Here is a 17,440-nt window from a genome sequence, read left to right on the forward strand (position 1 = left end):
GGCTGTTAAAAGGTGCTTGAAGGGGATGTATCAACTCAGCGACTATATTACTTTTTTGTTCTCAAAGCTGAGACTTCTACTTCTTTATTAGTCCAACCCCTTTTTTTAAACTTCATATTTGTTCAAACTTTAAAGAAGTTGAAACAGGCTCATAGATCTTCCAATTTGCTTCTATATAGCTTCAGGTTTGAAGCTCTTTACTTCATGTTGCTCTAGGACTATATGCATGTGCTTGATTTATTTCCGCAGCGAGGAGAACCGAGAGGTCACAGCTAACGCAAGTTTAGAAAGTCCGAGGAAACTAAATGAAAGTGATCAGATAGAAGAAACATACCATCTCTTTTCAGGTCCGAGTCACTTTAAAACTGGATCGCCTCCTTTGTTGCGCACCACTTTGAAGACCTTTTCTAGATGCAGCAGTTTTTTGTTCTTTTTTGCTTTATGGTATTTGCTTGATGCTGATATAGCTGATTGTGCTTATGCTAGGGTAGTCTGAGCAGCCGTTTCACCACCAAAAAAAAAAAAAAAAAGTAATGCTAGGAACCATGTCTCAAGTCTCGAGAACTCGAGAGGCACTTGGCACGACTCAGAAGTCATTCAAGGGGGTAGGTCCTGCTGTAAAGTACCAACCCCCTTATCTTCACTTTTTTCTCGAGACAGGGAAGGGGTTCTAACCCACTACCGGGAGAACCATAAGCACACACCTTGTATCTTACTCATTACTCGTATTAAGATTTTTCCTCAGAAGCATTAAATACATCCAGAACCACCGGGGTAGTATTATGAGACTCAGAATAATTCTGCAGGTATCATCAGAGCAGAGATGCATTGCGAACTGATAAAAGCATGCAATTCAGGAATTTTTTGCAATGAAAAAATAATTCTTCAGGATACAATGACCTGCACTCAGAGGAACATTAACTTCTAAATATCCAAGAGTATAGTGGCACGGAGTTAACAGAACTCGGATGCTTAATCAAATCGTATAAATAAAAATAATAATTTGAAACAGATGCTAAGTTCATCATCTATTACGAAGACCTTCTGGTGACAAACTGCAGCGAGAGATCAGCAAGTAAATGCTGTGTCTTAAAGATTAGCCTTTGCCACCACTGTTGGACTCTCTCGACGGCTGGCAACATGATCCAAAGATAGTCAATCAGTCTTTCCCTCCTGAGCTCCAATCTCCTGCAGGTAGTGTTCAGCATCCAAAGCAGCCATGCATCCTGCAATGATTGTTGAACATCAATATATTAGCTTAAAAGCAGAAATGGTTATTGGATATTGTAGGGAATGATAAATGCAGATTGCAGAGTCTAGACACTCTTGCAGGTGTCTCAATGGGAAATTTATCAAATTAACAAGATCAGATCCAGTAAGTGCATGCTGCCCTATAACCTTCTAGCCTATAAATCTCCTTCACATTAGTCTATTTTTGTCACACAACCGACGGCATAACTTAGAAGAGCAAGGTATGTAAAAAACGTTAATAGGGCTTGCGATCTATATGTATACATTAGGAGAGAAATCCAGCTTAGGCCTATGAATGCACAGTGGATTATTTTTACATTAAACTTGCCAGAGGATGTAGATGTCCTCAGGGAAGACATGACATTCAAGTAAAAGAATGGCCAGAGGATACCATGAGAGCGAAGTGACTGTCTCTAATGGTAAGAGAAAGTAAATGCTGAAAAAGAAAATATGAAATTATAGATAATAGAGACCAGTTCTTTAAAAAGTATAATGTTTAACACTATGATTCAAGAAAATCAAACTTGAAGAGAATATCATAAATGGAGGTTGAATAAGGGATAACAAAAGGCACATATGTTCGCAAGTGACAGGATGATACAAGACAATCCATTATAAGCAATAAGAAGAAGATGAATTGGAGGAAGAAAATTGATGAAAGAAATGGAAAGAGTGGAGCAGGCTTTCACAAGAAGGAACTGCTTTCAAATATTCTATGCAGTATTCCTGTATTACTTATAAGGGAGGGCCATTCCTGCCTGCTGCACAGGTCCCTGGTCTTGTTTCTGTAGCATTTGAAAATCACCAACCAGGAATTCATCTCTCAGGAACCTCTATAACACAATATTTGTGGCACCACTTTGCCCATAAGCATTTCATTGCCATGTGATCCATCTATCAGCAACTCAAAAGTATTAACGTTTGTGCCATCTTTTTTGCCCATGAGCATTGCTTCACAAGCCTCCAGAATCCACAGTACCACAGCTATTTCTCAGAATACTAAGCTAGATTCAGACAAAAGATATTTCATAAAGCTTAATCCCTTCTCTCATAAGCTATAATGCAAGTTTTTTTTCCCTTTTGCTTTGTTGTACTAGCAATATAGATGTATCAATACTTGGCTTGACCCATCCAACAAAGCCCATCAAAACCAGGATGAGAATGGGATTCAAACCTAGGTCATTTGTATCCAACATAGAGTGACTTTAACAACTGAGCCAGTTGTCACCCTAATACTCTCCATCAAAGAAAATCTTGGAAGTTATAGCCAATTTTTTTTAATTTAAAATCTTCCTTGAAGAGCAATTTCCATTTCCCATAGAATGGAAAATTAAATAAGTCATACATCTTACTCAACACATTGCTTTTCTGCAAAGCTTAAAAAAAGTGCAATTCTGATCATGCCTATACATTGTATTGCACTTTATCTTCATTATAATGTTAGAAAAAATAAGACAATGTTTTTGAACACTAAAATACAATACCAGATACACGTGAGACCAAATTATACGAGGAGTACAACATTATAAAACCAGCACAACAATTCTATGCAATTCTTTCAAATATGAGCAGTCCTTTGCAAGACTCTTGGGGGACCACATTTCCCAACCTTCCTTATTTTAAAAAAAAAAAATCACACTAATGAAACGCTTCTACAGAGTATGATTTCCAGTCAAGCAAGAATAATTTGTGGTACCTTCGTAGCCCGATAGGAATCTACATAGAGCCTATTAAGGTTTCATAGCTACCTTTCTTTTAAAATATGATTACTATAGCCAACAAGACATTCAGTGGATACAAAACATCCATCCCTAAAATTCGTATAGGGGGAAAATCTTTATCATGACCACCACAAATTTGCCAGTTCAGTGCAAAAGAAGCATGAAATGAGCAAAAAACAAAAATCACAAGTAGGGGTGCAATATCTGTAAAAAGATCTTAAATTAAAGTTCACTAATAGTTTGTATTGGATGAATGAAGTGTTTTGATTACTCTCGAAAGGTCATCACCTACATCAAAAAATTTCATATCAAAGGACATGCCAATTGCATGCCATGTAAGAGAGAGGGAGATGAATAACCAAACAACAAGTCTAAAGAAGTGTGCCGGTAGAATAATAGACCAGATAGAGTAATCACTCTGATCTACACTTTTATGACAAAATTAGTAGATGCTTCTAATTGCACCTCCATGCAATTCATTTACTCAATAGAAAAAATTACCATAATTCCTCCAATGCTGAAGTCCTAAAAATGTAATAAGAAGGTATTGCACTCATGTGGCCTATCATTCAGCATGATAAGCACTATAGACCAAGCACACAAGAGAAACGTACTCTGCTATATGCCACGTAGTTGGGAGGATTTTGTTGGAAATATTATGCCAAGCTGTTATTTTATGAATCCTCCTTTGCCATATCATTTCATGAGGACCTCATCACAGATGAATAAATTTTAGTCATCCCCTGTCTCATCTACTACAATGATCAGTAACAATTTACCTCTAGTATCTGATCCCCCAATTGTTTGCTTCAAAGTTATTGGCTGCGCTTCACAAGTTCATAAGGTCTGTAACTCCTAGTCTGCATCTCTATGCCAGCAATCAAACCATTATAACATATAGCATGTATTTGGTGATAAAACATCTTAACCAAGGATTGCTGTGCCGATACCGGAGCCCGTACCAGTTGCCCGGTTCGGCATGGCCCCATGTTGTTCCGTCCTAGGCTCGTATCAGAGAGGGAGGGGGAGAAGAACAGGAGAGAGGAAAAAAGCAAGAGAGAGGGGGAGAGGGAGAAAAGAAGGGAGAGGGAGGGAGAAGGCCGGCGAAGCATGGCTTGACACAGCAGAAAGAGCGGGGGAGAGGGAAAACGAGAGAGAGAGAGAGAAAGGGGAGGGAGGGAGAGAGACGAAGGGTAGCAGACAGTCCGCAGAAGCCAACGAAGGGTCGTAGAGTGTCGGGGAGGAGCGCAGAAAGGCGGAGGAGGGGGTTGCCGACTTCACTTAAATTCTTCAAAATTCAAAAGGAGCCCCCTCCAGAACCCCTGTTTCCAATGAAACAGGAGAATTGAAGAGTGGAGCCCCTCTTCCTTCCCTTTGTGGCCCTCCTGGCCCTTTGTCACTCTCTGCCAACCATCTGCCACCTTTCGACTCTCTCCCTCCCTCTCCCCCTCCCCCCCTCTCGCCAGTTTCTCAATTTGAAGGCCGGAATCGTCCCGGTCTGCTGCTGATATGGCTTAGTACGCTCCGAACCGAATGTTTTGGAATGATTCCACCAACCTTAACCTCTTTTGCTCAAAAAAAAATAAATAACCTAAGAAACTTGTATTGCCTAAAAATATACAACTGTTTTAAAAACTTACCATTCTATCAGCCCTTAAGCTTAAAAACTTGGTTTGGATCACAAAATTCAGCACTACACTGTAAATCTAAACCAGGGCAGCATTAACCCACCACCAACAAAAATATGGGTAGGCAACATTCCTTGACATAAAGTTACACATGAAACAATTTCTACAATAGAGATGTTTATACCATCCCTTCATGATCACAGGCACAAGAAGACTGAAACAATTTGGCTATAATACTTCTAATGCTTATCCCATAGTACAATTGTAACCTTGTTCATCATATCAATATCTGCTGACTGCCATGGCATACAAATAAGCATATTGGCCTCCTAGCATTCACATTTCTTTTGTCAACACTCATCAAAAAGGGTCGGAACTTTTAAGATGAGACCCACAATCCTAGCTGATATATAAGTAAAACAGTTATAGTGCAGCAGTACAACGTCATGAAAAAGAACCAAATAACCAATGATTTGGTTGAATCAAATAGAACCTCATCTAGTCTTGGTGGAGGGTCTTGAGTCACTCCTCCATTATGGTATCCAGAAAATAAATTAACATAAGAATTTCATGGATCAACATTGACAAGTTGAACCGCAGACATAACAATAAACAAATGTAAATGATAAATGAGAAAGTTCCAAGTCATCTTGTTAAGTAAAGATCCATGCACAAGACAATAATAATCAGGTGCCTAGACTATAAATGAACCTTCCTCATGATGATGGAGTAGAAGTGATAGCACTCCACTTTCCAATTATCTGCGTAATTGGAAATTTTTTTTAACATGGTGAATGTTTAGAGTCATTTAAACCTCAAGAAGAGGATCCTACATAGAACCCTTGACTAAAGTTATCATGTGCCTCGTGCCTGTGGTTGCATAAAACCAAGCTGTACATAAACAGCCTGGGTTCAACTTGAAAGAAAGCAATTGAGCTCATCTAATTTGGAAAGGAATCAAGCTCAGACTTCATTTAAAGCTCGACTTAAACAAGCTGGGCCTAAGCATTTTGGGCTTTGCAAAAATAAACAGATGCTCAGTCTTAGCTTGATAACAAGCTTGTTCAAGTAATAGGCAACCCAATCTTGAACATCTGTTGTCATGCTCAGATCCAGCAATGCTCAAGCTCAATTACCTTTTCATATTAGTGAGGCAAGCTAAGCAGCCCAAAGCTCAGGTTTGCTCATTCACAACCCTACTTGTGTTTATATATGAAAAAAGAAATTTCAAAAATAAGGAAACAAACAGAATGTAGTATTCCACAACAACATAAAACAAGCATGAGCATAAATTGCATAATTGTAAAAATTGAAAACATTGGAATAGCTTCTGAAATTTCAATGGTAAGCAGGATATCATTGAGACATTAAGATGGAAAATCTAACAAGATCAATACCAAGTCAGAATGCATAGGATGATGTCGATCCACTTTCTGGCCTGAAACCTTCAATATAAACTAAATACATGGCCCTAATGACAAGCATAAGAAACAGGACCCGCTTAACAAAGAAGCTCTAATATACAGATAGAATTTAACTCATCTTACAAATCCATACTCAGGCCATTCATCGATAAAAACCATTCACTGAGAGACACCGATTTTTTTAAAATTCCATTTTTCACGGCACAAACTAGTACATCTGAACAAAGAACTGATGAAAGTGAGATTTTTTAAGCACAAACCTGAGCCAGCAGCAGTAATCGCCTGCCGATACTTCTTGTCCTGCACATCTCCGGCAGCAAACACTCCCTTCACGCTCGTCTGTGTGCTCCCGGGCTTCGTCACGATGTACCTGTCGGAGTCCAGCTCCAGCTGCCCCCCAAGGAACTTGCTGGCGGGCTCGTGCCCGATGGCGAAGAAGAGCCCAGAGACCTTGAGATCCGAGATCTCCCCGGTGACCACGTTCCTCACCTTCAGTCCCGCCAGGGGCCCGTTCTCCCCCTCCCCGTAGGCCTCCACCACCTCCGAGTTCCAGACCACTTCGATCTTGGGGTTCCCAAGCGCCCTCGCCTGCATGATCTTCGACGCCCTGAAGGCGTCCCGGCGGTGCACGATGTAAACCCTAGAGCCGTACTTGGTGAGGAAGTTGGCCTCCTCCATGGCGGAGTCCGCCGCCGCCAACGACCGCGATAGGGCGATTCCGGAAGATGGGGGCGGCGCCGTCGCAGACAGCGCAGGCGGAGATGCCGCGGTTCCAGAAGTCGTCGGACCCGGGGAAGTGGAGGCGGCGGGCGACGGCGCCGGTGGAGACGATGAGAGCGTCCGCCTCGACGGTGCTGGAGGAGGAGAAGACGCGGAAGGGACGGACGGCGAGGTCGACGGCGGTGACGGTCTCGGAGAGGATGTGAGTACCGAAGCGGAGGGACTGGGCGCGGCAGCGGTCCATGAGCTCGAAACCAAGGATGCCCTCCGGGAATCCGGGGAAGTTCTCGACCGTCGGTGGTGGTGGTGAGCTGGCCGCCGGCGGCGATGTCGTTAGCCATCCAGCCCTCGAACATGACAGGCCTAAGCTCGGCCCGGGCGGCGTAGATGGCCGCCGTGTGGGCAGCAGGGCCGCTGCCGATGATGCAGAGGCGGGTGCGGAGGGTCTTGGGGGCGGCGGCGTTGGCGTCGTCCATGGTGGAGGTGGAGAAGGCCTTGGGAGGCGGTGGGACGGCGGCGGCGGCGGCGGCGGGAGAGGAGGAGGAGGCGGCAGCGGAGGCGGCGCCGGCGAGGGAGCGGGCTTTCTTGACGAAGGCGGCGAGCTTGGAGCGGAGGCTCATGGAAAGAATCCGGAGGGGAGAAGGCTTAAATGTGGGGGAGTTTTCGGGCGCCTCATTTTGTTTGTGGTGGGCTTTTGGACTGCCTCCTGGTGTGCGTTCTGGGTCAAAGGGCTTCGTCTCCACGTGGGGGACCGGGGTTAGAGTTAGGGCTTGGCCTTGGCTTTGGATTGGATTGATGTGGAGGGCTCCTCTTTTTCTGGCCCAAAACTCGTGGCATAGTGGGTCAGGGTTAGGTTTGTTACGACCCGGAACTGAGGTTTCTACGGTTGGTAGGGTTTGGGGTTCCCACTTGTTCAGACTCGTCTAGACTCAAATGAATTTGAGTTGTGTGTGCGTGCGTGTGTGTTAAGGTCTATTTTCAATTGGGGCAGCAGCAATTGTTCCGGTTCATAAGGGCCGGACTACTTGTTTATCTATTTAACGAATTTTTGATCCAATTCATGTTCTATCTGATCCATATCTGATCCGATTCGACCTAATTGTCGCCCTTACCTAAATATCATTATGCCAACATCAACGGTCGATATCTACTCTCTTTCTCTCTTTGTTCTAATCAAATGGTTGTATTGCTTGGACCAATCACAATCACAAGATGATACAGGTGAAGAAAATGATGAGGACATGCTGAGAAAAACACGTTTTGGTGCAAGATGTGAGTTATATTGTAACTGACAGAAGTGATGAAAGATCCAGCCGTCTAACTTCGAGTCAATATTTATTTTCTTTTTCCTTTATAGAAGTTGATAATTTATTCAATTTAAAGTTTGAGAGAGCATGAAAAAATACATTATCTTTGGCCATGGATCAGGCAAGTTACGCATCCAATGCTATGAATAAATCATGGTTTCATGGAAAGCTGATAATTGAAGCTCTCTGACAACAATGAATGTGAGATTACAACTACTGAAATACTTTATCAGCAAAATATTACTTGGGGATAAAAGTTACAAGCAAAAACGTAGATGGCTTTTCTCTTTCGTTCAAATATAATATTACTGTATGATAACTAAAAGAGTTTTGAGGCATCGACTGCATTTCTTCCTCTTGTTATATATCTTGTACCATTTCTTCTGTTTTATGGGCTCAAAATCCATTCAACAGCAAAAATAAAAGGTAAGCTTTCGTTTTCTCAGTTAGGCAAGTTGGCTAGCATTTCACACCATTATCATATCTCAGCTGACTACTTAGAAATCGATATTAGCAATAACATAACTCCTTGGATGCTCTCAAACTGAATCATATTTTCTCATAGAACTTAATCTAGAGACAACACTCCTTGGTATTAGACTCATCTTTCCTCTTAGATATGAATGACATTTTAGGGATACTTTATGCTTTTTTAAACCAGAAGCCTCTCGGTTAAGCTTAATGTAAGCATGTAAATTTTCTGAAAAAGAAGTGAAGCCTTTGAGCAGCAACAAAGCCAGGACACTCTTCTCTTATTATAGTGAGAACAAGTCAAGGCTGAGTGATCGATCTTGTCAATGACACAAGTTGATGAGCACAGATGGCTGTCATGATATGTTCTTGCTCATTATGTTCTGAAAAAAAAAAAAGCCTAGCTATTTGGATTATATCAGCTTGAGCTCATGCATTTGGACATGCATACATTAAGCTGATACCATTTCCAAACCTGCTTTGGTTGTCCCTTTCCTCTTATTCAGTTGGATGGTTATTGTTTACATTGCCTATGACATACATATGTTGTTTGGTCCAATTTTAATGTTACACCACCTAATGAAGAAAAAATAAAGCTACACCACAGACTGCACCAACTAAGGACCATAGACACCCCACTAGATGTTATGAAATTTATTTATTAGTTTAGATTAGATGTCTGGGTTCAAAGTTGTGTAATCTTGGGCTAATTAGAAGCTTTTAAAGGGCAATTTTTGTGCCAAAAGGCACATCAGCCTAGGCCCTATCAATCTTTTCCTTTGCACAAAAATTGCCCACCCTGCATTTGATAATCTTCATTGCCAGAGATTGGAAAATGGGTGGTTAATTACAAACAGAAGACAGGATTGGTGAGAAGTATAACTGGAATTTATGAGTGGTCGATCTAGGATGCACCAAGATACACACGATCTCCAACTTACTCATGTTATGGTGATAAATAGATCAGTTAGCAAGATAGAACCTAATAATAGCCACTAGTAGAGTCAAGCAAATAGTGTTGAACATCCACATTTTTTCATTTTCTCAAAGCATCCAATGTCGCCAAAGATAATAAAATTAAAATATAAAATATTACTGCCATAATTGAAAGCAAATGAATTAGCTTGCGTGTTCATACAAAAATAAATTTACTAAATGTAAATGTAGCGTATTATTAATTAGAATCATCATAATAACAACATGAAAATGATAGAAGCAGCAAATGAAACATATACACTAACCCATTTGGTGATGAAGGTTTCACCAGATAAGCGAGCTGTAGGTCTTTTGCTTCGACTACTAGCAACAATAGCTTTTTATTACCAAAATAGGTAAATAACTACTATTGCTATCTCAACATATAATCATATTATAAAAGTTCTCATGTGATGGATGCTTGCCAATAAGCTAGAACATTACTATTTTTTTTTGAGCAAAACCTAGAACTTTACTCTAATTACTAGAATAATACACAACATATATCGAAATAAAATGAAACAATTTTCAAGAATTTCAATATAAAAATATATAATTTCTAGAGAATTTTAACTAATAGGCAACAAAATTCAGATTTTGACAAAAAATATCTTTCAGTTTTTAGATTTTTAATTCGTAAAGAGTTCATTTTGCAGATAATTCTAGCTTTAATTCGAGATCAATTATCATAATATATACTAAAAGCGAGCAGAATGGAACTATAATGAATAGAAAAATGTAAAAGAAATCAAAGATTCAGAAGGAAGAAACGGAGAGAAAAAATCTAAAAGTATTCATTTTGCCATCGCAATAGTTTTGATATGTGGCATCAACGATAATAGAGAGAATGGAATATTAGGGTTTCTCCAAGGAGATAGAAGGAGAAGTCGGGGTCAAATGAACAGGGGCTGCATAAAGCCAGGAAGCTATGTATAAATTCCGCTAATCATATGGACTCCTGTTGATTTTTCCTTGGGATGGATCTAAACTAGAATCTGCCAATGAGTTGCTCGTAGATGTTCAAATGAAAAATTACATATAGAACCCTCTATTTGACAAAAACTAGATGTGGACCACATAGAAGTAAAATAATATTTACTATTTGCCAATTTTTTTTTCTCTTCTAAAGACAAAAGTGAGACTTTTGGTAGATGAAGATTCTTTTAGCTCCTACAATGTATCTAGGCAAAAGATAGTATGTACCATATTTATAGTAGATCATATGAGTATATCTGTACATGCTGTAGAACTTATGGTTAGGTGAGTTCCAAGGCATGGTTGGTTAAGATCCAATCTTTTTTAAGTTTTGGATCAATATTTGCTGATCTAACTAGACAAAGAAAAGATCAATTTTCTTTTATTTTTCTTTTACCTAACCTGACATTTTTTTGTCAAAGCCAAGCTATCATATTCATGGGATGACTTGGTTCATTTGCTTCACTAGTTCCATTTTTCTTTTCTTTTGACAAATTAACTTTGAACATAGTGTGGTGTCTGGCTCGAGAACAAGTCATGATAGGTTTTCGCATTTAATAGATCAGACTTGCATACTATGGTCAAGGTTAGGACTTGGAGTGGGTTGCTATTGAAGATTTAAGGTAAATAGAAAATAAGCAAATACAGAGAGTAGTTATCTTGGGTGGGCTCTTCCATGATCAATAGGTCTACCAATGAACCTCAATGGTATTGGATTTCTTGAAAAAAGAAGGGAGGAAGGGTCCTCGACACTGTAATTTTTTTATCAACATTTACACAACAGAGTTTTCTATATAAATTTCATGATATCAGCTAAGAAGAAGTAATTGCTAATATTTAGAACATGAAGGGGTTGGAATGGTTGACTAAAAATGGTCTACAGGAAAATGAAGTTGGTCGACACTTGTATATATAGCTAATTTTATTTTTTTTTTTTCTTGAGAGAAAGATAGACCCATCTACGCTATAATTATCTAGGTCCAGATTCTTCGCAAGAATGGAACTCAATACTTTGGCTGCTAAGCAGAGGGATTGTGAGCATTACAAACATTGCCCTGGTTCATTATATGCCATTCCAATATTTGGCTTAGGAATTGTGATTGCAAATCCTCTAGAGCTGTGGTTGTAAAAAAAAAATAATAATAATAAAAATCCTAGAACACCAATTCTTTGATACTTACTTTCTAGTGTGGAAACCACTACCTTCGATCGCCTGCTAATCCGATGCAAACTTTCGGTAATTCTTCTTGAGTATTTCTCTCTTTCCGGCCCTAATCCCAGTTGGGGGCTGGTTGTCATTTTATTGTTTTAGCACAACACAGGATTAAAAGATTCTGAACTAAACAGAGGCTTGCTTTCATGCTACTTTACAGATACTTAGGCAAACTGCTGCCTAATCTTATTTGATCAGATTTTCACTGATCTGAGCGTATTATTTATTTATTTTTTTATTGCTGGGGTAAAGTGTAGATATGTATTGCCAGTTCTTGATCTTTTCTCCAACACAGCTAATCCAACTTTGTCATAAAAACCATTGCAATATGAGTGAAGAATTCCCCTACTTGACTCATTGTATGAACCAATTAGAGTAGGAGCTTCCTTTTTTATGTTACCTGCTGCATGAAATATGGATCTCATTTGATATTTTTCAATATGTAAGAAAATTCTTTTCGATGGATTCTAAGCTAATTTTGGTACCAGGAGTGGGTAAATGGAGCTGAGCCAAATTGGGTTTGGAGGACATAATTCTTGTATCTTGCAAACACATACCAATTAACAAAGAGTGATTTCGACGATTTCAACCAAATTTACTTTGCCCATGCCAGTCTGATTACTTGAAAGTTACATCTTCTAGCGAAATGAGAAAAGGTTACATATGGCTAATAAAGTGGCTATCCATGACCTCATAAGCTTTAGTTCCCATAGAGGGAGAATGGCAAACATTCGCATGCCACCTATACACCAGCAGCTGTTGCTACATATATCCAGATAAGAGGTTGTCAATTGAACATGTATGGCATTTTTTTCGTTGCTTGATTGCATCTAGAATTGTTGGATCCAATACTATGTCATATAGCACTTGTTTGGTTCGCAGAAAAAGCTTTTCCTCGCTGAATATTTTTTTTAGAAGGATGATTCTAGAAATATAATACTGAAAAAATAGTTTTAGCATATTTGTTGATTATGAAAAAGTGGCATATCTCATAATGGCTTATATTTAGTTGAGTATCTACTTTTCTGAGAAAGTTGTACAAATTACCTATTATACCCTTAATAAAGGAAAAGATTTTACTCATAATTTTTGATGGTTTAAGAGTTGCTTTTTGGGGAAAAAAGGGACTCTAATTTTGCAGCGATGGGAAAATAGCTTTTCCAAGTCTCCTTGAATTTTTTCTTTTCCATAAAACATGAGAATTTTATTTTCATGAAATGCTGCTTTTTTATCTCTCTCCTTTGAAAACTCTAACCAAATAAGAAGTGCTTCTTTGTTTTCCGTTGACCATATTTTCTATCGTTTCCCGCGAACCAAACGAGTCCATAGAGGATAATTAGACCATTAAATTCCCCACCAACTTTTTCTCAAAAAGCTTTCCCCACCCACTCCCATCTCAAGGAAAATAAAAGAAATCGTTAGAGACCTAATGGCTTAAGTATCTCTTAATGGTCCTTGCAAGCAAGAGGCGAGACTTAGTGGGACCTCAATTCACATGGCTAAGCTGATAAAATGTCAACGTTATTACCTCTAGAAGAATTGTGTGCACGTTCCATGCCTTATTGATTGGGCTTCTCTCCCTCTTTTAGGACAATAAAATCACACAGTACGAGGAATTGGAGTCCCATTTAGACGCATGCTTGTGTCATCTTATGTATGGTCATATGCTTTCATTTTAGTGATTTTTCTCTTTGTTTTGGTGTGTTGCTTGTATCTTGTATTCTCTCCTATTAGTACTTACTTCCCTATGGAATATAGACAGAAATTTCACCCCATATGTAGCTTAGCTCCATCATTTTATCTATGGAACTCTTCATGTGGCATGGGGACATGGCTAGTTGATTGAGAAGTAATTTGGAGAGGGCAAATTTACTGTTAGGCAAAATGGCAATATATTTGGAAAGATTTTCTCATTCAAAGAGAGACTTCAGTAACATTGTTTGATCACAAAATAATAATTGAAGGATGTAAAGAATTGATATATCAATGCAGACACATGCAGAAATAACAAGACAAAGTGAGGAAGATAGGGGGAGAGAAAAACTAGCAAGGAGAAACATGATGAATGGCATCATTTATTCAATGTCACAAAGCCTTCATGAATAAGCCATGGACTATTTATGATAAGGTTGTGACTCATTAAATAGTTGATGAACACTTCAACTATTCAGGCATAATCTAAAAATCATTTGCTAGCTTTATTGAAGAACACTGATAACAATATGGTAACAATTTTTCTTTTGATGGGAATAGCATGGCAAATATCAAAACCGGATAACATGGCATTTAGGAAGCACCTCAGCTCTGATGAATACAATTCATTCCATTTGCCTGCAGCTGAACCAATACTCAGACTATGAGAATTGTATCATGGAGTGAGCACTCATGTGCTTATTTATGTAGGGAACAAGGATATTCTGAAAGCATTATGTTCACCATGTTTCGTATGCTGGTCGCATTCGCATCCATCATTTTCAGTTCTTTTACCTGCATCAATTATATGACTTTAATTACGCAAATATATTAGGGACCACAAATAGAAGGACAGCAACAAGTCTCACCAATTGCCGATAGATAGAGACCGATAACGTACCATCTCTGCCTAAGTTGAGGATTGAAAAAAGATAATCTTCTTTTGATGATCAATGAACTACTTAATTCTTGACTATGCTTGGTTTAGAATTGGATGGCCACAGCAGTTAGGGCCGGCCTAATCCACTATACATGCTGATAATGAGGAGGCCTGCCTTTTCATCAATCTTGAACTTTTCTTCCAAGAGATACCTACTTTCACATTTCTAGAATCCCATGCTTTTTTGAAGGGACAACAGAAGTTCTGACTCATTATATGGTCTCTTATATACCAATAATATATTATATTTGAGGACCTTTCAACATGCCTGTTGTCAAAGTTGTGATTCTCTCACAATTAGAATAGGATGCAAGAAGAATTACCTGCACAAAGTCGACAAAACCACGATCATTTTAGGAGGCTTGCTTCTAATGAAGGTTTATTATGATATAGTCGCAATGCCTTCTCATGCACTTAACTGTTAATCTAGAAATATAGGAAATGCTACAATCTAATCATAATCTAATTTTTATTTAATCATGTAGTAGTTGATATTAATTGGAAGCATTCTTAGAATTTTTGTTGTTTGCTTTGTCCAATGCCTTCTCATGCACTTAACTATATAGGAAATGCTGCATTGTTCTTTATAATCCCTGACATCTATCACTGCCATGTCAATTTTGGATGAGAAGGAATGGAAGTTGTAGTTTGAAATCAGAAAATTACCATGGTAAAAAGGAAATATAATTACCATGGCTGGGACCAAATTGGCATTGGGTCGGTTTCTTAATCTCATCAAAGAAAGGAATGAAAAGTTTTAGTTTTGGAATTGAAAGGAGATGGAGTAGGTGAAAGATGTTACCTTTGCAAATAACTGGTCAAAGCTGAACCGGTCCATAGTAGATAGAGATGGAACCACACATCAAATGTTACAGTGATAGAGGAATAGTTCCTTTCTCCAATTCATTAAGTGCACAACTAGCTCACCCACCCTTTAATGGTCATAAGATATGAGCTCTGAAAACTTCAGATCAAAGCAACCAAGGCTTCCCATTTGTTGAAAATTTCTACGATCCGGACCGCAAAGGATCATAACCAATCTCATCAATGTAAAGACACGTGATGAGTTGGTTTGATGATTAAGAAATGGTCATCGTGCATGAAATGATTTCATCATCCAGTGGTGCATGGATTTTTCGATCATGACATGGAAAACAATGCAAAATTTGTGCTTTATGACATATTATATGGCTATCTTCAAAAGAAAAGTGAGGAGAAAGCAACATTTGGGAGACAAGGATATATATGGCTTAGGATTTCTTATATGACCATCAAATCTTATTATATCAAAGAGTTTTGAGAAGGATGGCATCATGTTGCCTCTACGAGGGCTCTGTCAATCTCCTAGTAGTTGTTGCCAATACGCTACGTCCTTATTTACTCGGTTATAATAATTCCCTAGTAGTTTTCCATCATGCCATGCGAAAACGATGTAAAATTTGTGCTTCAAGTGCATGGTAGCTGGGCTATCTTCCAAAGAAAAGCAAGGAGAAAGCAACCATTTGCGGGAGACAAAGGCCTAGGTGTTATTATGTGAGCCACTCAAATCTTAACTTATTATAGTCACACACTAAGAGAAAGGTTAGGCACTTGTGCCCACCCATGTTGCCTCTTGAGGGGCCAAATCGATCTCTCCATAGTTATTGACTTTTATTTAATTTGGCTCAATGAATCAATTGTCCCCGCTCGTAGTCTTTAGATTGTACTAGAGAAAAAAGTCTCATACTCCATGACCCCATTGACCCCTTCTTAGGTCGCAAAATGTTGTCACATGAAAAAGGTCCGCTTTTGATATTTACCAGGATCTTCCAACTCAGATTATGGAACTATATTATGGAATTCTACCGGCAACAGTTCTTCCCATGGTTGTATTTCTCAATAATTTAATTTAGCCAATTTACCGAAAATCTATTGCAAGTAGACTATAAAAATGTATAAGATATTCGATATTAATCGACAAATTCGCTAACCAAACACTACTACAATAAACCTAAAGAAAAACATGTTGGACTAAAATGGAAAATGTAACATAATTTGACCTAGGTTCCACCTAAGAGGTAGCTACTTGACCCTGAAATGGACACATGACAGTCTATGTAGCTACTAACATGATGGTACAATCTCTTATTACTATTATACTTTTTTTACAAGGTAAGAACTCCTTGTAGGGGATAAATCCTCATCTCTCTCCCTATGGTAGGAAGTGTGGGAGAGCAAGCATGAAGCCATGTGTCATGAAGTAGTGCATTTATGCCAACCATGGCTGCCACCCATCCCCACCACCATCTAGAAGGAAAGAGCAACCTTCCAACATTCCCCCTTCCAGAAAGCTAACAAGCTATTTTTTCTACCCACTGAGATCCACTACACAGCGCAAAAAGAGCTCACTCTCTCCCAGCCACCTAATACACTCAGACTCGATATTCGTGTCTACGCAGACGAACTCCAAACCGCTGTGTATTACACTCGTGCAAGGGTATAAACGGTTCCCCGCACAACGAACACGAACAGACGGCGGAGCCACGTGTTGGGCCACAGCACGATTCAGCGGCACGATGGCGTGCCCGACGTAGTGACGGTGGACCGGATCCACCGCCATCAATCCGGCTTCGGGACACGGAGACGCGAGAAATATCGCCGAAACCGATTCCCACCTCGCCATTACTAATCTATCCCCTGCTATAAAAAGGTTTTTAACGTTAAAATGGAATGGTAGTCAAGACTTATCACAAAAAAGCCATTATAAATATAGTATTGAGAAAAAGGAATGAATAAATATCTTGAACTGTTCGTCGTATTCAACGATAACAGCTCCATCTTTTAAATCTCCCCGGCTCTTCTCTCTCTCTCTCTCTCTCTCGTATCGATTTCGATCTCGATCCGTCCCTTCAATCCTAACCAGATAATTTGAGGAGAGAAAGAGGAGGACGGGAGAGAAGGAAGCGGTTGATTGGTTTTGACCGGCTAAGCTCGATCGGCGTGGGATCTTGAATTCGAATCTCCGGGTTCGATTTCGCGGGGAGGCGGCGTCGCCGGTCACCGCATCGACCGGACCGTAAGTACTCTGATCTTGAAGATCTGATGTTTCACTTGATCTTTTCCGCTTCGATTCCGCCGTCGTGT

The 17,440-nt window shown here is 39.4% G+C and overlaps 1 protein-coding gene across 1 annotated transcript; it reads right to left on the bottom strand.

The window, feature by feature from the left end:
- Positions 1-833: 833 nt before the first annotated feature.
- Positions 834-7,438, bottom strand: LOC103711766 (thioredoxin reductase NTRB-like). Its single transcript, XM_008798037.4, is given in 4 exon segments — positions 834-1,226; positions 6,285-6,711; positions 6,713-7,036; positions 7,038-7,438. Coding segments are annotated over 4 exon segments (1,149 nt in total). The 5' UTR covers positions 7,365-7,438; the 3' UTR covers positions 834-1,155.
- Between the last annotated feature and the right edge of the window lie 10,002 nt (positions 7,439-17,440).

Source organism: Phoenix dactylifera, unplaced genomic scaffold (genome assembly GCF_009389715.1).
Source record: "Phoenix dactylifera cultivar Barhee BC4 unplaced genomic scaffold, palm_55x_up_171113_PBpolish2nd_filt_p 000046F, whole genome shotgun sequence".
Lineage (NCBI taxonomy): Eukaryota > Viridiplantae > Streptophyta > Magnoliopsida > Arecales > Arecaceae > Phoenix > Phoenix dactylifera.